Raw genomic sequence first — 25728 nt, 5'->3', positions numbered from 1 at the left:
TGTAGTGTCAAGGATTATGAGCAGCTAAGTGGAGTAGTTGGATTTCCAAATAGAATTGATATTATAACGCTGAACCTAACTTTGCCATTTTGATTGCTCCACGATTGAAAAATGATGTCGGTGGCCTCAACAAAGCTTTTTTTGCCGAGCCCAAAGAGCTTGCGGTTCACCAGAGGGGTCAGACATGTCTCTCTTAAGGTTCATGCAACAAGGGTGCAAGTCAAGCTTGTGGCTGGAATATTGATCATCGTACAGAAACCCTTGAACGTCCCTGCCACAAACATCGCACAGACGGTGGTTCCGTCCACACCGGGAGGTTCCCGGAGAAATTGGGAGCGGGGTACTATTGAATTGATGGGTTATGGGTGACTCTGTGGGACGAGCCTTGAAACACAGTTTATGACGCACGAAGTGACAATTCTTTGAATGTTGGTACCTTGGACCAAACCCTAGTTCTATCTTGACACTTTTATCTCGTTCTTTTGATGGCAAGATTATATAGATACAGTGTTACTTACGGTCAACCTCAATTAGCTTCTTGAGCTATCTCTCTTTTCCTACTGTTCGTTGCTCCGTATTTTTTCTCAGTTTTTCAGTTTACTATTTAGTCAAATCACATATCTTTTATTAATGTATTACATGCCTTTTAATAAATAAATAAAAAGGTTATAATTCGGTGCCGTGTAGAGGATACCAACGAGTTTTTTTCTTCACAAATAAATATAGACCGCTGACATATCGACATGTGGGTTAGGGCATTGTCTGATTAAAGAAGCATTTGCTACCTATAGTCTCTATGGTTCTATCACGTGTAATCGAATACATTAATAAAAGAATTATATGCCACTTCTTAATTGATATATATGGTTGACAAGGGAATTATATATATACATATATGCGTCAGTCATTGTTTAGGCTCTAAATGGATAGAGCGGTTCTCAGTGAATTACTGAAAATAGTTATTAATACCCTTGATGACTTAATTATAATAAGGACCGCATATTTCTTCTGGTGTCTGATAATAAAAACTAGAGTGGTATAATTTTCTCAATAATATATGTTCAAAACTTAAATAAGAAAAGTGAGAGTTTCTTCGTAAACTGATTCTCTAGTCTGATAATGAGATTACGAAAATGAAATAATTGAAGCATTGAGTGATTATTGTGGCGCCCAGCCAGAAGAGAGAAGACTAGAGTAAATTATTATGGCAAAGTTTTAAGTAGTTGAATTGTAAAGAGAGCAATTAATAATTTTTCATTTTCGCGTAATTATAAGCGCAAAAGGAGTTTATAATTTTGTTTTCAACTTGAAAATTGTATGAAAAGATCTTTTTTAAAATTATAAAAATGCAGAGTGGTTGAGGATATTGGTAGGTCCATATATATTAATAAAGATCAAATGGGACTAATTAAAAGGGGAATGACAGATTAATAATAATCTACCCTTGAGAGAAACGAAAAGCCATTGAATGGGACAAATAATAGAGCAGGGGCCCAAATTTCCATGCTGGGGATGACTTGTGCGGGTGAAAGCACTTTTTCCCAACTTTTAAATAGTTATTTTAAAAAAGTTTCAAAATTATCTTTGATAAACGTTATTAATTGGAGGAGTATCGTTAATTAATTAAGAAGCTTTATTGTAAATATTATTAAATATACATGATGTCCTTATAACAAGGATTACAACTCAAAGGATATAATATATATGTATAAACTGAGTAAGGGGAAATGCCAGGAGGTTTCAATAGGGTTGGGGTTATTTCTTCAAGTATATTATTGGGAAAACATACTGATTGAAAACTGTACAGAATGAGTATAAACTTTCGGAAAAAAATATAAATATTTAATTAATTGTTTTGAATAACTTAGAAATTTACCAACGGTATGTTTGGATTAACTTGTTTTAAAGTGATTTTATGGCATAAGAGATAAATATGTGAAAGAGTTTGTGCTGATTTGCGTAAAAGAATTTTTATTTTTATTTTTAACGTCATTCCTGGTTGTTGGGTTTTATGAAAGATCGACCGTCAATGGATTTGGGTGGCTTAATACAGAAGATCAAGGTATGTTTTCCTCTATTTTCATTGCTGGCTGTAATTAAAAATGAAGAAAAGTTACATGCTTAGCCTTATATATTTACTATTTTTCATCCAATTGAATCAAGTTGATTTTAAAATGTTCACATTAGTAATAATAAGAATTTGTTGTAGAATAAATATTTTATAATCTGAGCGCAATATATATCAAATCCACAGTGATCGTGCATTTGAAATTTATAATCTGAAGCCATTTTATTTTTTCAAATGATATGTCACGATCTGATGAGCTGCAATTTGCAACCTCAAATCCAGGATATTTTGGCATCGAGAGCTCTATATTCAAAGACGAATGGATATTTCTTGTGAAAGCCCTCGCATTCGAAACTTAGAATGTTTTCTTCATGTATACAAAACCAGAATTAAAAAAGAATTCGAACTGGACATAAACCCAAAATTTAAAGTTGGAGGATCCCGTAAAAGAAAACAAAGTGAAATAAGGAAAATTTTATTAGCATAAACTCTGCAAAATGAAAGGAGAACCGAAGTGCCAAGATACAATACCTATTGGATCATCAGTTATTGGCTATCACAAGTCGGTCAGACATAAAAGACTAACAAACACATAACTCAAGGATCAGGAGCAATATAAAATCACCATTATATATATATCATAGTACTCTATCGGCAAGAGCATTGAACACTGGAACTGGATCTTCAGGCACCAATCGGTATGCTATTATGAAGCAGACAAATATTTTCACCAGTTTGATCAACTCTTCACGATTGGTAGTTGATATCCGCGGCCTCCACCAGGGTCCGTTTGGCAAGGCCACAGAGCTTGCGGCTGGTGTGGTCAACCCTCCATCACTTGGCACTCTCTTAATTCTCGAAGACGAGGAAGTAGTACTAATAGTAGAAGAAGAAGGAGAAGAAGAAGAGGAAGAAGACGAGGAAGGAGAACCAACATTGAAATAGCCCCTTTCCCTGATTTCCAGAATCAATTTCTTCAGACAATCGACATGGTACCAATAGTTTCCACACGAGGACACGTAGGACCACCCACCTCCGACGTTTAGATCCTGTCTCTTGCAATTCACACACTGAGAGTTGGACGGCGCTTCGTTTCTAAGGTTCAGCTCCATCTTTTTATAGGGATGAGATATGGTGCTCCCAAGGTTCATGCAGGAAGGGTGCAAGTAAAGCCAGCTGGCATTCGATCGAGCACGGTACAGAAACCCGTGAACATTCCCCACGCAAGCGTGGCACAACCGGCGGTTGTTCGGTCCGACGGGAGCTGTCCAGAGGAATTTGAATCCGCGGTCACCCATGACTGGATGGGTTCTGAATCGGTCTTTAGGGTGAGCCTCGAAACATTCCTTGTGAAGGATATATTTGGCGCGACAATTCTTCTTTGCACATTCATACCTTGGACCAAACCCTTGTTCCTTGCATCCACTGCAATTAAATGTGTTTGTCTCTTCACGATTCAGCCTCAGGGAGTGGGGATGCTGTGGATGATCGCCCATTGTCTCTCCAGAATGACTTTCTATTTGTCTCCCATAAGCTTCTATGCCTTGAGACTTTCATCTGCAGATTTTCTTGAAGATCTTATGTTGTGTTATTTCTGGTCAACCTTCCCGTCTTGAGCTTATCTCTTTCTCCCTCTCCCTCTCTCTCCATAGTGTTCGTTCACATGTATTCATTCTTTTATTAATGTATTAATTATATGCTCCAAAAATACGATCTAACTCGGTGCCAAAGATGCCAACCAGTTTCTTTACATATAAATACATTTCTGATCTGTCATGGCTGATAGAATTGTATTGTAGGAAGCATTTGTACCTAGCTTTTGTGTGTGCGTGTGCGCGCCATATCTTAATCCATACATACATAGAGTTGAAAGAGAAAATATAAGAAGAAAGTTACTCGTAAGTTCCAACTAAAAACATTAATTAGCTCCTAAAGAATTCTTCTTCTTCTTTTCTTTTTTTTTTTTAAAACAAATTTCACTTGTGAAACGCATCTAGACTTGTAAATATGTAAGTGTGACTTATAAATATGAAATTTTTAAGACTTATCTGAATTTGATTTTCTTATTTGGAATCTATATGGATAATTTATATATATATATATATATATATATATAGGAAGAGCAGTGGTTGTGTAGGCTCTTATAGTACATTGATTGCGGCAAGGAATTAGGTTGACGAGTTGATGAACGTTTCTTAATCAAAGTAGGCTAATCTAATTAACAATCATGGTTAGGCTAGTTGAACTGAAATAAAAAATACACAAAATTATTAATATTACCTCCGATTCTAACTATAAGACCTATACACGAGAGTACACAACACATATTTACGTATATCAACCGGTTGCTCATAATACATAACTTATATAGTGCGCAGTAATGTGAAATTAAAAATTGTTTGATTAATACGATTAACGTGCTATTAGCCCTTTACGTACGGCAATATTTTCACAGATTCTGAGTTGATCAACTAACATTGATCTCACTTTACTGTTTTAGCTACACATGATTTGATGAAATGAATATATACACAGGACATGTTCCAACTTATGTTATTAATTATTTTTTTATTTTCTGTGTGTATTTGAATTTTGATGCTCCCAACAACATTTTCCCCCATTCACTTTTCTGTTGATTTCCACAATAAATACAGGAAGAAGATCAGTAGTGAAAAGGTAAAATATTATATACACTAATGCTTCATTATATCTCATTTTCTTTTCCTCTAAATTTATTTAAAAAATTACTTAAAAATAATCTAAAAGCATGAAATGAACTGAAAATCATGATGATATTACCCATTTACATACGATTGAATACTCACAAATCATATAAAAAAACGGCAGAAAATGCCATAAACCATAGACCATTACTTCCTTACGATGGTCTCATTAATTAGCCACCTTTCCATATTTGTAAATTATTCATAAAAGTCTACTTAAAAATTTTATATTTTCAGGATTAGGTTGTTCAATAAAATTTTATTGGAGAATCAAATATCGATGGCATCTAGGAGAAAGTGACTATATAATTATTAGTCACCCACGTTGGAATTGCTTAGACAAAAGGGAGATAAAAGAGTCAGGTTAGTCAAATAGAGTACAATTTTTTTTGGGCCAGGAGTCAGTCAATTATAATTTAATTATGATTCTTTATTTTTAGCTCCCCTGCGTTATTCTCTTACCTGCCGTTCAAATGATATATTGATTAAAGTTGCATCAATTATCGACCTTGTCCTTAAAATTTAATAACAAGAAGTTTGTCTTAATTATCGATTTGGCCCCACAAGTTTTCCTCGACGTCTAATTAAAACAATTGAAGGCAAACGGGATTATGATATATAGAAGACTTACTAAAGAAATAGATGCACGATGATAGAAAAACAACTTAATTTTACCTCCAAGAATCATCAACTTAAACAACTTTCATTAGATCATTAAACTTTTAGCCCCCAATGTTTTTATATTTTAGTTTAATATTTAATCAATTCACATGTTCAATCTTTTATAATGCACTTTGCAAATTTTAAAAATACATTATAATTCGGTGCGACTAATATATCGGTCTTTGTTTAGGCTATCTTTCCAAAGCAGCCACCCAAAACCCTGGTTTGCGCCGGCTTGTAACTCGAGAGCCCTTGACTCAGGGGGCTGGTTTGCCCTCTCGAGATTTGAGCCAAGGCAATTTCAATGCAAGATTCCACATCTATATTAAGCTACAGTGTTCCTAGCTGATAGATAAATGATGCTATTTATTGTAGATTTTATCCCTAATATAAGAATTAGTTTGATTTTTAATTTGGTCATAAATATAAAACTCTAATATACTTTATCTCTCATATTTATTCATTTTTTCTCAAGATAATGTTGTAGTAATTACATATGTTAAATATTTCACCAAATGTCAATGGTAATACAACTAATTAGCAAGAGTACTTTAGGAAAAGCAACACTTATTTATTACAAATAATTAATTTAATAAATTTTCTTAATCTACTCAAATGAATCAATTAGTTTTTATATTAAGGATCAAAGGTAGTATTATATGTAATGTTCCTAATCTCTTTTCAAGGTACTTGTGTATTACAGTTTTAGTATTTTTTTTAAAGTTATTTCATTTATCCGATTTGCTATTTATGGATTCCAACTATGTTCCTAAGGGCTCGATCTATGTACACTACAAGAAAAAGACTTTAGGCGACAACTTTATACGACGACAAAAAAAGTCGCCACTGAAAGTCCACTTTTAGCGACGACACCAAAAAGTCGCCGCTAAAACTAAGACTTTCAGTGGCAACACCAAAAAGTCGTCACTAAAACTAAGACTTTCAGTGGCAACACCAAAAAGTCGTTGCTAAAACTAAGACTTTCAGCGGTGACTTTTTTTGTCGCTGCTGAAAGTTCGTGGCTGAAACTAAGACTTTCAGTAGCGACAAAAGTGTCGCCGTTGAAAGTTTGCCCCTGAAACTAAGACTTTCAGTTGTAACAAAATGACTTTCAGCGGTGACTTTTTTTGTCGCCGCTGAAAGTATACCTTTGAGAATCATTAGATTCACTTTCAGCGGCGACATTCTATGGTCGTCTCTGAAAAAAGACTTTTAGTGGTGACATTCTATGGTCACAGCTAAAATGGTTGCCGCTAAAAGTAGACTTTCAGCGACGACTATCAGTGTCACCGCTGAAGGTTTGACTTTCAGCGACGACTTTATTATGTCACTGCTGAAAGTGTAATATAATAATATATATTTTATTTTACAATATTAACAAACAAATTCAATCTGGCTCAGCGGCAAGAAAATTGGACATGAAAGGAGGTGGTCACGAGTTCAAACCTTGAAGAAGACACATTTAAGGTGAAAATATTTGGATGATGATGTGGCAGGGAGGAGTGATGTGGCAATGACGTGGAGGTGGCTAGTGATAATGCGGCAGCCGGTGACGATGATGTGGTGGCCGACGGTGATGATGTGGAGACCGGCGATGGTGATGTGGCGGCCGACGGTGATGATGTGGTATTGGTAAAGCCAATTCTTGTTAGGCATTAGTTTTAGCGGCAACTTTTTTGTCGCCACCGAAAGCGTTTTCAGCAGCGACAAATGTCACCGCCAAAAGTGTCTTCAGTGGCGACAAATGTTGCCGCTAAAACTTCTAGAAGTCACCGCTGAAAGTATCTTTCAGTAGTGACCTTTTTAGTTGCCGCTAAAAATTTTCAGCCACGCCTGCTACGGCAACGACTTTTTAGTGGCAAAAAGTTGCCGTTGAAAACTTTCAGCGATGACTTTTATCCTTTCAGCGGTGACTTTTTGTCGCCGCTGAAAGTCAATTTTTTTGTAGTGGTATGAACGTGAAAGCCTAGCATTTGGAAATTAGAATGTTTTTTCATATGTACAAAGTCAAAATTTAAAAAAAAAGAAATCAAACTGAAATTAAACCTGAAATTTAAAGGGGGAGTATCCGGCAAAAGAAAACACAGTGAAAGAAAGTTTCTTGGAAAAATTTTATTAAACCCTCACAGTAGACAATTAATATCCAATAACCCCACCAAAATTCCAAAATCTCACTACATTCTCAGACTAAAATAAAATTAAAATTTAAGAGTGAAAATACAATAGTATCCTTGCTTCTTTTTTTTTTTTTAAAAAAAAAGATTAATTGTTGCTGTAGCTCTGGTGCCAAATCCAGCTACCTGAGTATCTATGGTTGGAGCACCAACCACCAAAGGATTTTTTTTCAAATATAGTGGTCAAAGAGGATTTGAACTCATAATCTCTTGGCACACCAAAAAAATTGTGACCATCAAGTCAACCAATTCACTTAATCATATAATGCCATTGGAGGTTGGAGGTCCAACCATCAGGGCTCTGGTAGCTGGCGCCAGAGGTAGAAGCTCCAGCTAGTGACAATTAATTTTCTTAAAAAATTAAAAACAGGGGTATTAATGTCTTTTTAGACTTCAATTTTAATTTCATTTTAGTCTAAGGGAGTGCAGTGACATTTTAAAATTTTATGCAGGTGTTGGATATTAGAGGTCTATTGTGGAGATTTAACGAATTTTTCCCAAGTTTTATCAGCAAAAACAGTGCAAAAGTAGAAATCAAGTGCCAAGAGAACACGAAGCCCATTATATTAACAGACACTTGGACCAATCATTGGCTATATCACAAGTTCGTCAAGCATAGAAGAGCAATATCATATCAAAATCCCATTACAAACACACACACACACACACACACACACACACACACACACACACATATCATATTTAACTTACGGATCCAGCCTTTTAATCCAGTAGGTTCTGAATGAGATCAACAATGGAGCTGGATTTCCGAACACAACAGACATTATAACGCTGAAACCTATTTTCGCTAATTTGATCAACCCATGACTGAACCGTGCTGCCGGCGGCCTCGACGAGGCCCTTCTTGCCAAGGCCAAAGATGGAATCGAGCTTCGATCACTTTGCCTTACACTTCTACATCTTCTTATTGGTCTTGCAATCTCATCTCTGGACAAGGTTCTTCCTCTTGAAGAAGAAGAAGATGCCACATTATTGAAATAGCCCCTTTTCCACTTATTCAGAATCAATTTCTTCACGCAATAGACATGGTAGCAGTAGTTTCCACAAGAGGACACGTAAGACCACCCTCTCGCATTTCACACACTTGGAGGGCACTTTGTCCTTTAGAATCAGCTTCATCCTATGATAGGGATCAGAGATGGAGATCTTAAGGTTCATGCAACAAGGGTGCAAGTCTAGCTCGTGTTTATATTTATCATGATACACGAACCCTCGAACGTCCCTGCCGCAAGCATCGCACAGCCGGCGGTTCGGGCCACCGGCAGGTTTCCAGAGGAATTGAAATCTGCAGTGACCGGTATATGGATGGGTTCTGGACCGGTCTTGAGGATGAGCCTTGAAACACACCTCGTGAAGGACGACGTCATCACAGTTCTTGACACATTGGTACCTTGGGCCAAATCCTAGTTCTTTGCATCCAATGCACTCAAACGGGTTTGCTTCGTGACGTTTCAGCCTCATTGGGTGGCGATGCAATGGGTGATACATTGTCTCTCCAAAATCACTCTCTCTTTTCCGCCCCATAAGCTTCTTTCTCGACACATTATTTTCATTTGGTTCTTGATGAGCTTATCATATATATAGTGAATAGTGTTATTTCTGGTCAACCTTCTTTAGCCTATCTCTCCTTTCACACTGTTCGTTGTATCGATTCAAACATGCATGATTGGATTAGTTGAACCAAAAGATGATACACAATTTACCTTAAGTAATAAAATACGTCAAGTGTTGTTTTCTTAATGATATATTAACGTGTTTTAATTATATTACAGTTGCCCCAGTTTGTAATCCATGCGCGGGCTTTAACTCAGTGAGTTGGCTTTCCCATCTCGAGATTTGAGCCAAGGTTCCCGTCTCGCGGCTTCACAGAACAACGACGACCTTTGGCTCTTTTCAGGGGGAGGGCGCAACATGTCGCGGCTCTTCTGGCGCACAATGCCTGGTTGGAGACAAAAGCAATACAAAAAACAAATCAAAGGCAAAAATTAGGACTATATGTGTGTGTGTGTGTGTGTACTCCAGCATTTAGGATAGGAGAGTACATATTCGCCACCGTCAAATAATCTAAATATACACTGTCAATATCAATATATGGATTCAGAATATATGATAATTAGGGTTTTTTGGAGCTGTTTGGCTCAACTGACATCAAACACCTTAAGTCTTGACTTAAGTTAAGATGTTACAAATTCGACTTTCTATGAATATGGTGGGTGTGAGTTCTTTTCACTAGGATAAGGAAGCCAATATAGCAGTGGTTGTGGGGGCTCTTTACGCTGACTTTAACAAGGAAGGTTAATAACTGGACGCATGTTTTTTAATCAACGTAGGTTAAACTATTAACAATATTGGTTAGATTCGGTGAACGAGGGTTGAGTATCTAATGAAAAGGGACTAGTTTCTCATAATATAACAAACTAATTTTTGAATCATACTAGAAGAGGTGCTCATATTTAGTACTGATAGTCACTAGTAAAAAAATCTTATTTGCGACGAAATTTACCGATGGAATTTTTATTTAGCAACGGATTGGTGACGAATTAGCGATGAAATCATATGGCTGACGGAATTAGCGACAAAATTGGTTCCGTCGCTAATTTTTTCATCACTAATTGGATTACCCACGGAATTAGCGATGGAATCAAAATTCTGTCGGTAATTACCGACGGAATTAGTAACGGAATTAAAAAATTCCGTCACTAATTACTGATGGAATTTTTTCATCTCTAATTAGCGACGGAATTTCTATTCGGTCGCTAATAGATTTGTTAAAAAAAATTAAAATGCCACCTCACCTTGGCCGCCACATGTCACCACCTCATCTCTACATGTTGCTGCCACCTCACCTTCATTGCCACATGTCACGACCTCATCTCCACGTGTCCCTGCCACCTCACCTTTGCCGCCACATGTCGCTATCTCACATGCCACCTTGTATCACCACATGTCGCCACCATATAATTCCTCCTCAAAGTGACTTCTCCGTGGCTCGAACCAATTAAAGACCTCTTTTGTGCACGCGCACGACTTCACTAGTTGAGCTGCAATGAACTTACTGACTTATTATACAAAATTAAATATATATAATATTCTCTTACACAAATAATTATACATACACACATATATTATTAGAAACTAAAAATAAACTATATGATAATTTTAATCATAACTATTTTTGTAACAAAATAATTTTTAGATATTTGTTTTACTAATTATTTTATAGTCCTTTATTTTTTTAAAATTATTTTAAATATAATATTAATTTCCAATGACACTAATTTTAAATTTAAATGGTAAATAATTTTTTCATAAATATATTTTTTAAATTTAATTATTTTATTTAATATTCATAAGATATATAATTTAATTATATATTTATTATTATATTATATTATATTATATATTATATTTTAGCCACGGAATTAGCCACGGAAATGAGCGACGGAATAATTTTTCATTGGTAATTCCATGGCTAAATTAGCCACGAAAAAGTATTCTATCGCAAAATCATAATTATAAAATTTTAGCCACGGAATTAGTGAAGTTAACTTGCCCTTAATTTGTCGCTTTGGGGTTACTTCAAAAATTAACCGAATTAATGCAATATAGTGCACAATCCGGGTTGTTCACTTTGAGGAGCCGAAAATGAAATTAAACCCTAGTAAATAAATGCAAGTAACCTAAATTATAAAAAGGATTTTTGATTTGAGAATTTCTAATTAAACACCATGAATTAAATTGAAATTAAAATACTTTTTTTTAATGTAAAAATGATTAAAATGAATGAAGATTAAAGAAATGAAAATGAGACACACAAATAACACTGATAAAAATCAATCCTCCAATTCAACAACACAGGCAATCATCACTCTAAAAGATGTGGGAGTTAAAAACAATGAATTAAGAATTATAATTAAGCTTTTGATCCAACAACCGAGCCACCTCCAGTTGCCACAAAATATTTTTCTAAAATCCCAACTTACTAACTGCAACCAAAATAGTAAAATGGGATTAAGGATGCTAAAAACCAATGCTTAATTAAAACTCTTAAATCCAAAAGAACAGAATTAAAGCTAACAAGAGACAATATGATCCAAAATTCTAAGCCACCTTAGAAAATCACAATATATTAACTCCAAAATCAATACAAATGTCATAACCACAACATTATAATTGAAATCAAAACTATAAACAGCTCAATGTCAAATACTAAGCAATAATTCAGTCACAATAATCTCCAAATATAATCAGATTAAGCAATACAATTATCCCAACAATCAGAAAAACTATCCTAAGACCTAGGAATTGTTAAACAATTATTGAGTAAGAAATTAAAGCAACTAAAACTCCCCTTTGATGATCCAAGCTCCTGCCATTATTGTTAAATTGGAAGATTATGAAACTCTAGCCTCGGTTTGCCATAAAAAATGCCATAATCAGAGCTCTGTTACGGTTTGCCATGGAAGAAGACGGTGACGAAACTGATTTCATTGTCTCACTCCTTCTGGTTCACTCGCCGTTGAGCTCTCTGGCACCTCTCCTCACGCTGGTTCTGTTGACGCCGAGAAGGAGAAGAAGATGATGGATGGTGTCGCCCTCTCCCCTGGTGCCGTCGGCCACACTTCTGGCCCTTCGTTCTGCTTCTTCGCCGTCGAGCTCTCTACCACCAGGAAGAAGTCGACGATGATGATGGTCTTGAATGGAGGTGGGAGAGGTGATGATGATGGATGGATGATTTCGCTTCTTCCCCGTCAAGCTCTGGACCTCACAATGTTTCTCCTTTGCTTTTTCGCCGCCCCCAACTAGCGTGTGTGTGTGTTTCATGTTTTTTTTCGTTCCGTCTTCAGCTACCGGATGAAGAAGATGAATATTAGGTTGGGGCAAAACGCAACATTTTGCCCCCCTATTATTATTAATTTTTTTCTTTCCTTTTTTTTTAATTTTAATTTTTGAATCTTCCAAGAACCTGCAAGCAAAATTCAAGGATAAGGTAGCATTAATTGTCCTCAAAAATCAATTAGTCACAATTAAACCAAAATATGACAATTTTGCCCCTATAAAATAATAATTCAAAATAAAATATATTAAATCAATGAACAATCAATCCAGGCAAAAGGGAATCAATTAAGTTGACAAAACCCATAAAAAAGATACCAAAATATATAAAAATAATTGAGTTTGTCAACTAGCCACAAAATTTTCCGACGGAAAAAATTCCGTGGCTAATTAGCAGCGGATTAAATTCCGTCTCTAATTCCGTGGCTAAGTTTAGCCACGAACTTTCATGGGTAATCTGTCAGAAATTAGCAACAAAAATTATTTCGTCACTAATTCTGCCGGTAATTAGCTGTTTTTTTATAGTGAGTATCTTGAACGGTATTGTCATTGGTAACAAGATACATGTGTTTAGCAAAATAAATAAATAAATAAATAACACACAAACATTATTATAATACGAGAAAGTGACTTCAGATTATTAAACCGCCCGAGTTTGACTAGTTTAGTGCAAAAAGCCAGCATTAAAGGAAACAAGCTAGTCAATTAGGGTATAATTCTTTTTGAGGTCCAGAAGTCAGTCAATTATAATTTAATTATGATAAAATAATACCTGCCGTCTGAATGATATATACATCAAGCACGAAGCAAAATAATTTAATACACACACACACATATGTAAAGAAAATATTCAAAGTTGCACAATTATCGACCTCGTCCTTAAAATCTAATATTTATCAATCAACTCCCCCAAATTTGTCTTAATTATCGATCTAGTCCCTCAAGTTTGTCGCAACTTCTAAAATGAAGGAAAACATACATAACGATAGAAGACTTGTTAGAGAAAGAGAGGGCGATGATGAAAAAGCATATTTGGTTTAAATGAAACATGCTCTAAGAAGGTTATAACAATTTAAACATAAAATTTCAACTTTGAATTTGTCTGAATATACAAATATTTTTGAGAGACTTATCTCGAATTAGACTCTGATAATGTTTGCATTTAATGCAAATAGTGCGGTGTCACATCCCAAACATTCTTACTTGGTTCTAGGGAATCAAAAATTGGGATGAGAGTCAATGTAGAAACTAGACGGGAAGATGGATCAACTTTTGATGTGAAACCCTGATAAGGTCCAGGCTGGCATTTTTATAACTATCGATCTAGGAAGGGCAAAATGGAAAAATTTGGAAAAAAATTTCAGAAAATCCCTGAAAAATGGGAAAAGTGTAGAGTAGAGATTTTAGAAACTTAGTTGAGGCCTGAAAGATGGAATTTCGGTGAAAATGATTTATTACTGAATTTCTCATAAACAAAGGTTTTTCAGGAAAATGTTGGAAAATCAGAGGAAAATAATTCTTTTAATTAGTTAGAGGCCTCAATATCTTTGGGAGATTGATGAAATATTTATTTAAATATTTATTTGAATTTATAAAATTGGTTTTAGGCCTTGGAAGCTCAGGAATTAATTTTATGGAATTTATTTTCCTGCAATGACCCCGATAAAGGCCTAATCAGAGAAAATTCAAAATAAATACCTAGAGGTGGTAAAAAATTCTGACTACAGATCATATTCTGATGTTAAATGGTGAATTATCATGGAGAGAAATGAATTTTTAGAGGTCTGAAAAAATTATGAAATGTTACAGTGAATAGTAACCGATAAAGTTTCTAATTGGTTTGAGATAGTGATTGGGTTTGTGGGCTATCTTTTTGGAGCAGCCCAAACCTTTTTTGGGGCCCACATTAAGCCTAATAACAACCCAATTTCGTGCACCTTCCAGGTCCATCCATCTTTATTAAATAAAATGTGAAATTAAGAGATATTTTTATGGAAAAATCTAGAGAAAAGCCACATGGAGTGATCTGAATATTTTGGACGCTTGATGTCTGCCACATACACCTTATTAGGTGTCCAATTTCGTCCAATTGAAGAGGGGTGAGGGCAAATGGAATTTTTCTATAAATACCCCCTTAGAAAATACAAAAAAATGTTGGAAAAATAGAAAAACAAGGGGAGGTTCTGCCATTTTGCTTCCAGCACCCTTCAACCAAAAACTCTAAGTGTTTTGGACAAGGAATCATTCAACATACACCAAGGAAACATTAAGGTATGCTTATGCCTTCCTATTCCTAAGTTTTAAGCTTGGGTAGTTGAAGTTTTTAGCTTGGAAAATTAGGGAAAATTCTGTCAAAATTTTGCTGGACCTTGTGATGTTTAGAGAAGGATAGAAACCTTAATAATCAAGTGGAATAAAGAAGATCAAGTGGTGTATGGATTGATTTTTGGATGAAATCAAAGTTAGGGTTTAAGGGGAAGCAATTCGGTCAGCACTATTCATGCAGAAGCAATTTGATTTTTCTTGATTTGATTATTCCAATGGCTTTAAAAAATGTTTTTGTGTAGGGATAGGTTGCTAGAAAGTGTTTAAAATCATTGGAATCAAAAATGAAATTTTTGGAAGTTAAGAACCCCCTATTCGGCCAAGTGAACTCCATGGGGAAGGAGTATGAATTTCAAAAATATGATTGCACCATTGGATTCCTCATGAAAAATTGTATAGGGATGAGTCATGAAATGATTGATTCTAAAGAAGAAATCATTTTGTTAAAAATAAAAAAGGGGGGGGGAATTGTTAAGTTAATGTTAAGGTGTTGGAATCAAGTTGTTTAGTGATTAATGTAGCCTATGTTTATGCTTGGTTTGATAGGAATTGTGAGGACGAACCAAGGAGAAGCTTTGTCCCTTGAAGTAACCTAGTTGACAAGTGTTAAAAAGGTAGCGTTGAATTATAATTTAATTGTTAATCTTGCTTGTTTAATGTGATTTGTTGTTTGCTTGGATAGAAAAACTTGTGTTGTGGCATGGATTGGTTGAATAACATTGGTTTATGCTTTGGCCAAATGCATTGGATTATGTCATTGTGAAAGTCTTGATGTTCCTCTTTTAGCATGGCATTAAGCATGATTTTATGTGGTTGATTATGCCTTGAGGTATGATAACATGTCACATGATAATTTGTTTGATTTGCATGATAATTGTAATTCAAATGCTACTCAAATTTCATGAAAATCTCATTCCTCCTATGTTAAATTATGTCTCAAATAGGAAATGATTCATCAAATGGCAAGGGCAAGGAAATGATTTTGGGATAGAGAAGCAATTATGGAATTGATGCTATTATGTTATGTTGTGTAATGTATTAATGAACTTTATGTTGAGAATGTAATGGATTATGAATGATATGTGATGTAAATTATGTTTGTATGACATGCCTAGATGTTGGAATATTGAATGGTATAATGTCAAAAGAGTGTAGGAAAAAGGAAAATCAGAGATAAATTAAAGAAAGTAAGATTAGGGGATAGAATCTCCCTAAAACAGGCCAAACTTGTGGCACATAAAAGAATGAGTAATTGTTAGAATTTGGACACGAAATCTTATAGCCTTATAGATCTCATTTTTAGCTTTAAAACAAGTAGTAAACCACTAAAATTAGAGTTTTGTGCTAAGAGTTATGCCCTTCCAAAGTTGGGCAAAAATACTGAAAATTCAAAAATTTACCAAATAAACAGTGCATTTTGACGAATTTCCTGGAATTATTCTGGGGGGAACTAGACCTAATGAGTATGTTTTTTCCCCCATAGAAATCTTAGCAAGCTTCGCATAAAAATTGGAATCACATCATTTTAATTTTTTTAGAATTAGTTATGAATTTTCAAAGTTGATCCATTTTCAAATGAACAGTGTATGAACATGATGAATAGTAAAATCCTGAATTTTAAATTTTTCGACCAGACGTATTACGAAACGACTTATATTAGTTCCAATTGACATCTAATAGGTTATAAAAAGAGATGTGACATGCGGGATATCAGATATTGTATTTTTATTTGAAAAGGGGGTCTATACAATTATCAGTATGCTTGTCACTTAACTACAAATGCCGGCATGCATTTGCCCATAAGAACGGTCAGATTAATTAAAAGAGAAATGATAGCAATATATCAATATATAAGATTAATAATTCTGGCAAAAAAATATAAGATTACTAATTATTTAGCTCTCGAGAGAAATTGTGTGAATTATGAAGAAAGAGGAAAGAAGAGCTATTGAATGGGTCAAATACGGTAGAGGCCAAAATTTCCACACTTAGACAGACGACTTGCCTGTGAGCAGGACCACCTGGACTTTTGCTTGCTTTTAGTTGGAGAAAAATAACCTCAACTTCATTCCTTTCCTAGTTATTTATTTTTGGCAAGGCCTTTCATAGTTATCCTTTTCAAAAATGGAGAACAAGTTAACTTTATACACTTAATATTTTAAATTATATTAAGTAGATTTTAAAGTGCTAACAATATTAGTAATATTAAAGATTTTTTATAGAATAAATAACTTATAAAAAAATTCACATGCCAAGATTTTACCATGGACACAATAAATAGCATTGATTAGGTATACAAGTTTCTTTTATTAAAATTCATGATAATAATTCACTTGAAATTTATATATGAAGTCACTTTATCTTTTTAATGATATTATTTTTGCCATTTTATGAGTTATAACTTGTATAACCTCGTATCAAGCCGTTTTAGACATTCAGAGCTCGATTTATGTCTGGATTGATATTTCTTCTGAAAGCCTCGCATTTAAACCTTAGAATTTTGCGTGCGCGCGCGCGCAAAATAAAAACTCAAAAAGGAACCAATCTGGACCTAAACGTAGGATTTAAAGATGGAGGATTCAGCAAAAGAAGAAAGAAAATTTTATTAGATAAACAGTACAAAAGTAGAACCAAGTAACCAAGAGAACAAGCCCATTGGCAGAGACTCGGATCAATTATTGGCTATCACAAGTTCGTCAAACATAAAAGTGTAATACAAACACAACTCAAGGATTATAGCAATATCAAAATACGAAGAATTACGTAAATATATATATCATAAGATAAAAGGATCCAACCTTTTTCTTATGAATAATACGGGGCTGACGCCGAAAAAGGATCTAACCTTTTAATTCAGCAAGTTTTCGGCCAGAGCAGTAAAGAGTGGGGTTGGATTTCCGAAGAGAACTGATATTATAACACAGAAACCAATTTTCGCCATTTTGATCAACCCACGAGTGAACGATGACATCGGTGGCCGCGAGGAGCCTCTTCTTGCCAAGGCCGAAGAGCTTGTGGCTGATGTGATCAAGCTTCTATGACCTTCCAAACTCATACTTCTTGATGAGCTTGCAGTCTCACCTCTGAGCAAGCTTCTTCCTCTGGAAGACGAAGACGAAGAAGACGAACCTACATTGAAATAGCCCCTTTTCCAGTTATCCAGAATCAATTTCTTCACGCAATGCACATGGTAGCAATAGTTCCCGCAAGAGGACACGTAGGACCACCCTCTGAACGGCTCCTCGCTCTGTACTTTTAGATCCTTCCTCTCGCATTTCACACACTTGGAGGTCATTTTGTCCTTAAGAATCAGTGTCATCCTACCATAGGGATCAGACATGGTGCTCTTAAGGTTCATGCAACAAGGGTGCAAGTCAAGCTTGTGTTTGGATTTATCATGATACAGGAATCCTCGAACGTCCCTCCCTCAAGCATCGCACAACCGGTTGTTCGGTCCGCCGGGAGGTTCCCAGAGGAACTAGAATCTGCAGCTACCCATGAGTGGGTGGATTCTGGATCTGCCTGTAGGGCGAGCCTTGAAACAGTCCTCATGGAGGACAAAGTGACAGTTCATTTCACACTGGTACCTAGGGCCGAACCCCAGTTCTTTGCATCCACTACATTCAAATGGATTTGTTACGTCACGTTTCAGCCTCATTGGGTGGTAATGCCGTGGGTGATTCATTGTTTCTCCGAAATCACTTTCTATTTGTCGATGATATTAAGCTTCTACGTTGATACTTTCATTTGGTTCTTGAGGAGCTCATTATATAATGTTATTTCTGGTCAACCTTGGCTTCTTGAGCTTATATGTCTCTCTTTTCATACGGTTGTTTCACATACTCAGTCTTTTATTAATGTATTACATACCTTATTCAAAATTCGATATAATTCGGTGCCGAAGATACCAACAAGTTTCTTCGTATATAAATACGTTACTGATTGTTAGGGCTGATGGCATTATCAGATTAAATAAGCATTTGTACCTAACTGCTCTTTGGCGCTATCATTTCCAATCAATTATATAACTATATATAGTTGACGAAGAAGATAAAGGGGAAATTACTCATAGCTCTCCATTAAAAAAAATAAAATAAAATATCAACAGGTTCTAAGGAATTTAGGTTTTTACAAATTTTATCTCTTTGGCTGATAGCTGTGGCGGTTGCGTAGGATCTTATAATACATTGACTTCGGCAAGGAAGGTTGATGACTTGATGTATGTTTTAAATCAACGTAGGCTAATCTATTGACAATCCTGGTTACTTTAATTAGTTGACCCAAAGCTAGTTGTTGAAAATTCAACTTGTTACTAAATATAAGATTTTAATTCACTTTGTATCTAATATTTATCAATTTCAACCACAAGTAATCTCTATAATGATTGCATATATTAAGAAATTTTCATAAGAGATAGTTTCAACACACATGATTGATTGGGATATTTTAGGGAAGATAACATCCATTTATTATAAATGACTAATTTAACTAATTTCTTAAATATTTGTAAATTAGTTATCTAACTCTTATATTAAGGATTGGAGATAGTGTGTATATATATGTAAGTCTTTAATTGGGCTCTCTATTGCAAATTAACTACCCAGAACACGTGAGCACATTCCAATTTCCATGCTCATCTTTTGATGAATATGGAGTGTTCATTTTAATTTGGACCATCCAAATTGATATTGAATGGTTCATATTCAAGTTAAATAATTTTTATATTTTAAATAATTTTTTTATTTTTATAGATATATAATTTAAGATAAAGATAATTTTATAACTAACACTACTTAGAAAAATATCCATCCAATTTCAAATCATATTTTGAATGGTTTATATTTTAGAGCACATCATATGATAAGCACTAAACAAGGACAACCAAAGCACTAGGTTCGCGCAAGCTAGCCAGTAACCTAGGGAAGCCAGTTTTGATGCTTGTCGCAGTGATGAGCATCATAATACTCATTGCTGTGGTGAAATTTATACTATTCTAATATGGTTTTAGTGGTCTAGATTTAAAATTTTCAACTAATAATTTTTAAATTAAAAAATTATTTTTTAAAACAACTTATAGTTAAAAGATTATATTTATTTTGGATTATCTATTTATTAAAACAACATCAAAAAAATGAAAAAAATTAAATTTCAGCTGCAAATATGAACGGTTGAAATTTGATAAGTATCATATGAGCACCAAAACTGATTCTGTAACCTAGGTTGGGGATTCGACTTGGTCCGTTGGCATGCCCTTGAGTGGAGACAATGAAGTGATACAAGATTCAGAATTAATAATATAAGCAAAAATTTTCCTACCTAATAAATAATTTTAGTATTCCTAATCTCTTTTTAAGGTACACAATGTAGCACAATTTTAGTATTTTAAGTTATTTGATTTATCTGATTTTCTGTTTATGCATTCGAACGATACTCCAGAGGGCTCGATTTACGTACGGATCGATATATCTTGTCAAAGCCTCGCATTCGAAACTTAAAAATCGTTTATACAAGCACACATACAGAATCAAAATTCAAAAACAAATCAATGTGGACTTAAAACTGAAGTTAAAAGGTGGAGGATGTCCCGCAAAAGAAAACAAAGTGAAGGAAGTTTTATTAGCGTAAACGGTGCCGAGAGAACGCAAAGCCAATTGGCAGCTGAGACTTGGATCAATTATTGGCTATCACAAGTTGATCACACAAAAAGGAGTGGTACAAACATAGCTCAAGGATTATAAGCAATTTAAGATAAAAATACCGTTACGCAAAGACACACACATATAATGGATTCAACTTCAACCTTCAATCCAGTAAGTTTTCCACGAGAGAAGCTAACGGTGGAGTTGGATTTCCGAATGGAACTGATATTATAACTCTGACACCTATTTTCTCCGAAGAGCTTGTGGCTGGTATGGTCGAGCTTCTATCACTTTGCACGCTTCTACTTCTTGATGACTTCGCAGTCTCATCCCCGAACCAACCAGAAGAAGAAGAAGAAGAACCGCCATTGATGAAGGCCGAAGATGTTGTGGCTGATGTGACCCAGCTTCTATCACTTTGCACGCCCCTTCTTTTTGATGAGTTCGCAGCAGTCTCACCTTTGAACCAGCGTTTTCCTCGCCAAGGCCAAGCAGAAGAAGCAACATCGAAATAGCCCCTTTCCCAGTTATGCAAAATCAATTTCTTCACACAACAGACATGGTAACAATATTTTCCAAGAAAGGACACTTACGACCACCCTCTGAACGGCCATCTGTTCTGTACTTTCGGATCATTCCTCTGGCATTTCACGCACTTGGAGTTGAAGGGCATTTTGCACTTAAGATTCAGCATCATCATCCTATAATAGCCAGCAAACATGGAGCTCTTAAGGTTCATGCAACAAGGATGCAAGTCCAGCTTGTGTCTGGATTCATCATGATACATGAAACCTCGTATGCCCATCTGACAAGCATCGCACTGCCGGTGGTTGCGGCGGCCGGGAGTTCCCAGAAAAACTTGAATCTGCAGTCACCCGTGAATGGATGGGTTTTGGGTGGGTCTGAAGGGCGAGCCTTGAAACAGACCTCGTGAAGGACGAAATCACAATTCTGGGCACATTGGTACCTTGGGCCAAACCCTAGTTCTTTGCATCCACCGCACAGAAATGGCTTTCCTTCGTTTAGTTTCAGCCTCATTGGGTGATTATTCTAATGCCGTGGGTGATCCATTGTCTCTCTCCAAAATCACTTTCTATTTCTATTTCTCACTGAAGAGCTTCTATACCTTGAGACTTTCATCTGGTTCTTGACGAGTTTATATAGTGTTATTTCTGGTCAACCTTTTCTTCTCGAGTTTGTCTCTTTTCGTACTGTTCGTCGCCTCGATGTTTTTTCCTCAATTTTTCAGTTTATTATTAAATCGACTCGCATGTTCAGTCTTTTATTAATGTTTAATGCATGTTTTGGACATACGTTATATATAAATACACCATTGAGCTGTCATTAAAGAAGCATTTGTACCTGATCATTTCTTTTTCCTTTTTTTTTCTCCCCGATGAGGTGTACCTAATCATTTCTAATCAATTATAGTTCTAATCAGTACACTTAATTAGAAAGAATATTTTAGGAAAAACAACACATATTTATCATAAATGACTAATTTAATTTTTTTTAATTTACTCAAATTAGTTAACTAGTTTTTATATTAAAAACCAAAGGTAATAACTCATATTATAACCATATATGAGAAAAGTGCTTCCTAGAAATTCAAGACTAAAACTGCATTATCAGGGAGCAGGACCATTATCATCAAAAACCAATCCCAAAAAAGCGCGAATCTAAACCGCCATGTGAGATTTGTCGTCATTGAAGCCCTCAAATCTGATTATCGTCGCAAAAACCAAAGACACCACCCTTAAAGATTAAAAAAAAACAGAGAACAAAATGACAAAACATTATTATAAAGAGGAAGATTCCGTGAAAGACACACTCCCACCGCCCTGAAGAATCGAAAGAGGGGGAGAGAGAAAAGGCATTATGAGTTTCTTTACGTCTAGAAACTCTTCTCTCCCTTTCTTTAATCTAGTCGTGTATCTGCCGCGTGTAGCATAAGTTGGGTCCAAGTGATTCGTCTTCTTCTTCTTCTTCTTCTTCTTCTTCTTCTTTTTTAAAAAAAAGAACTGGATAAGTCGTAGTGGTTCTATTTGCGTGTGGTTTTGGAACATGAAGGCAAAAGATCAGCGGTTGTTCCCTCTGTTTCCATCACTTTCAAAATAAACAAAACTTAGATAATTAATTTTATGTGTTTAATATTTTTACCCAATTAAATTAGATGAAGAGAATTTTTTTTGACCATTAGGTGAAGAGAATTTCAAAGCGCTAATAATAGTATTTGTTAATCTATTAAAAAATCCGACACGCCAAGAGGACAGAATAAAAGAACTAAATATCTAAGTCTTTTTCATTAAAAATCCATCGAAATCATCCATTTGAGATTTATAATATTGCAATTATTTTATCTTTTTAATGATATGTCGTAATCTTATGAGTTCTAGTTTGCAACCTCGTGTCTAGATGGTTTTGTCACGTCCAGAGTTCGATTTACATACAGATCAATATTTCTTCTTGAAGCCTCACATTCGAAACCTGGAATGTTCTCTTACGCATAAAACACAAATTCAAAAAGAAATCAATATGGACTTAAACCTAAAATTTAAAGGTTGGAGGATCCCGTAAAAGAAAACAAAGTGAAAGAGAGTTTCATTATCATCAGCAAAAACAGTGCAAAAGTACAACCAAGTGCCAACAGAAGACGAAGCCAATTGGCAGAGACTTGGATCAATCATCGGTTAACACAAGTTCGTCACACATAATACAAAAAAAACTCAAGGATTACGAGCAGTATAAAAATACCATTACATAAATTATATATATATATATATATATCATATACTGGAACTGTATCCTTTTGCTTCAATCCAGTAACTTTTCAGCGAGAGCAGTGAACAGTGGAGTTGGATTTCCGAATAGAACTGATATTATAACGCTGAAACCTATCTTCGCCAGTTTGATCAGTCCCCGAGTGAAAGATGATCTTGACGAGCCTCTTCTCGCCAAGGCCAGAGAACTTTCGGCTGACGTGATCGAGCTTGAGCTTGCAGTCTCATCTATGGACAAGTTTCTTCCTCCTGGAGACGAAGAAGAAGAAGGGGGACCAACATTGAAATAGCCATTTTCCCAGTTATCCAGAATCAATTTCTTCACACAACAGACATGGTAACAATAGTTTCCACAAGAAGACACGTAGGACCACCCTCTGAACGGCCCTTTGCTCTGTACCTTTAAATCCTTCCTCTCACATTTCACACACTTGGAGGGCATTTTGTCCTTAAGAATCAGCATCATCCTGTTATAAGGATCAGACATGGTGCTCTTAAGGTTCATGCAACAAGGGTGCAAGTCAAGCTTGTGTTTATACTGATCATGATACACAAACCCTTTAACGTCCCTCCCGCAAGCGTCGCACAATCGGCGGTTCGGTCCGCCGGGAGGTTCCCAGAGAAACTGGAAACTGCAGCTACCCATGAATGGATGGGTTCTGGATGGGTCCGTAGGACGAGCCTTGAAACAGTCCTCGTGTAGGACAAAGGGACAATCCATTTCACACTGGTACCTAGGGCCAAACCCTAGTTCTTTGCATCCACTGCATTCAAATGGGTTTGCTACGTCTCGTTCCAGCGTCATTGGGTGGTCATGCCATGGGTGATTCATTATCTCTCCGAAATCACTTTCTATTTGATAATAAGCTTCTACGTTGATACTTCCCTCTGGTTCTTGATCGACGAGCTTATATATATGTAGAGTGTTATTACTTGTCAACCTTGGCTTCTTGAGATAGTCTCTCTTTTCATACTGTTCTTGCTCGATACTTTCCTTAAATTTTCAGTTTACTATTTGATCAAGGAAGAGATACATTTAGTTATTATTTTATTAATGTGTAGGATGCCTTTAAAAAAAAAAAACGCTATAATTTGGTGCCGATGGTGCCTGTAAGTTTCTCCATGTACATGAATACGGTATACATATTGGTCTGTCATGGCTGAGAGCATTGTGATATATTAAAGAAATATTTATTGCCTGTCATCTCTTGGAAGCTATCACTTCCAATCAATTATAGACCTCTGCTTAATTGATTGACATATATAGGTATAGACATGGATGACCCAAAAACAGTCCCTGAGTCTTGGATGAAAATATTAATTACAACAGGTTTTAAGAAATTCAATTTCTTACAAATTTATTTACAAATGACGTGATTCAAATTGTAAATATGTAAATTTAAAGTATGAAAATTTTGAAACATATCTATATTCAATTTTCTTACTTGGGATTTATGAGTAATTTTTCCAAATATATATATAATTGATATGTAGTCCTGTTTGTGTCAGCTCTTATGTTATATTACATCTGACCTATTTGGATAAGCGATGAGAAAGATATACTTAAATTATAATTGATTTATAATTATGATTTTGGGAACAGAAGCTGGTATGAAATTTCAGGCTAAAAGTTGACTTTGACATTTTGAGGAGCGTTTGATTTGTTTTGAAGAAAACCATGAGTTTGCCAATAATAATTGATTTTTGATATAAAATCCAAACAGGCAAATCTTCGTTCATGAAGGTTGATAACTTGATGCAAGGTTTTAATCAACGCAAGAAAGTAACATTATAATTAATTCATTTATTAGCCACCCAATTGCGAGTACTTTAGTGGGAAAAGCCAGAGTCAAAAGAAACAAGTCAGTCAATTATCAATTTTTTATGCTAACGGATGTTTCGCAGAAAAGCATAAGATACAAGGAGGAAAAGGGATTTGGATATACATGAGGTAATGGGACGCGGTGATAGAAATTACGGGATGGAAGAATAGTCAAAGTAATTTGATTAAGAATATCTAAACAATTTTATAACTAATATCAATTTTTTAAAAAATTTTAAGAGTTTTTTAGTTATTACTCCTCTGGTCTTTAACATAAGGCTTATTTAACTAACTTGATTAGATTAAGAAAGTTAGCTAAGTTAGTTAATTATAAGAAATATGACATCTTTTTTCTAAAAACATCATAATCATCTTTCTTAATATTCTCCCTCCCTCACTTACTTGATTATGGTTGAGAGTAATTTAGAAAAAAATTGATAAATATAAGAAATATGTCTTATATTCAGGACCAAAATTAACTTAACAATTAGGTCATATATTAAGCACTGGAGGAGTATTTCTTATCAATGTTTCATAACTGATAAATAATATGTTGCTTACTTCAGACGCTATATGACATATACAATGTATGAAAAAATGTCTGAAACATAAAAGCATTCCTAATCTCTTTTTTCTTCTTTTGTAATTTTTTAATATACTCTTTTTTGCCTTTTTTG

The 25728-nt window shown here is 35.1% G+C and overlaps 2 protein-coding genes and 1 long non-coding RNA gene across 3 annotated transcripts; all 3 read right to left on the bottom strand.

The window, feature by feature from the left end:
• Positions 1-2527: 2527 nt before the first annotated feature.
• LOC114723428 (uncharacterized) lies at positions 2528-3803 on the bottom strand. The gene has a single exon (XM_028909617.1). It carries the CDS (start codon positions 3562-3564, stop codon positions 2707-2709), a length of 858 nt encoding a protein of 285 aa, XP_028765450.1. The 5' UTR covers positions 3565-3803; the 3' UTR covers positions 2528-2706.
• A 5037-nt stretch (positions 3804-8840) lies between these two features.
• Positions 8841-21447, bottom strand: LOC114723424 (uncharacterized). The gene is made up of 2 exons (XR_003738238.1): positions 21417-21447; positions 8841-9039 (listed from the first exon to the last, which is right to left on the bottom strand). It is a non-coding gene; the product is annotated as an uncharacterized LOC114723424 (long non-coding RNA).
• Positions 21448-23263: 1816 nt separating this feature from the next.
• On the bottom strand, positions 23264-24034 carry LOC114723401 (uncharacterized). Its single transcript, XM_028909594.1, has one exon. It carries the CDS (start codon positions 24032-24034, stop codon positions 23264-23266), a length of 771 nt encoding a protein of 256 aa, XP_028765427.1.
• Positions 24035-25728: the final 1694 nt, after the last annotated feature.

This window comes from Neltuma alba, unplaced genomic scaffold (assembly GCF_004799145.2).
Source record: "Neltuma alba isolate B1F8T4 unplaced genomic scaffold, ASM479914v2 tig00012137_pilon, whole genome shotgun sequence".
Taxonomy (NCBI): domain Eukaryota; kingdom Viridiplantae; phylum Streptophyta; class Magnoliopsida; order Fabales; family Fabaceae; genus Neltuma; species Neltuma alba.
Note: the sequence above shows the minus strand (reverse complement) of the source record. Positions and strands in the feature narration are given on the sequence as shown.

What these genes read in the sequence shown, in the direction of transcription:
- LOC114723428 (XM_028909617.1), bottom strand. Translation starts at nt 3,564, where the DNA reads ATGGGCGATCATCCACAGCATCCCCACTCCCTGAGGCTGAATCGTGAA.
- LOC114723401 (XM_028909594.1), bottom strand. Translation starts at nt 24,034, where the DNA reads ATGACGCTGGAACGAGACGTAGCAAACCCATTTGAATGCAGTGGATGC.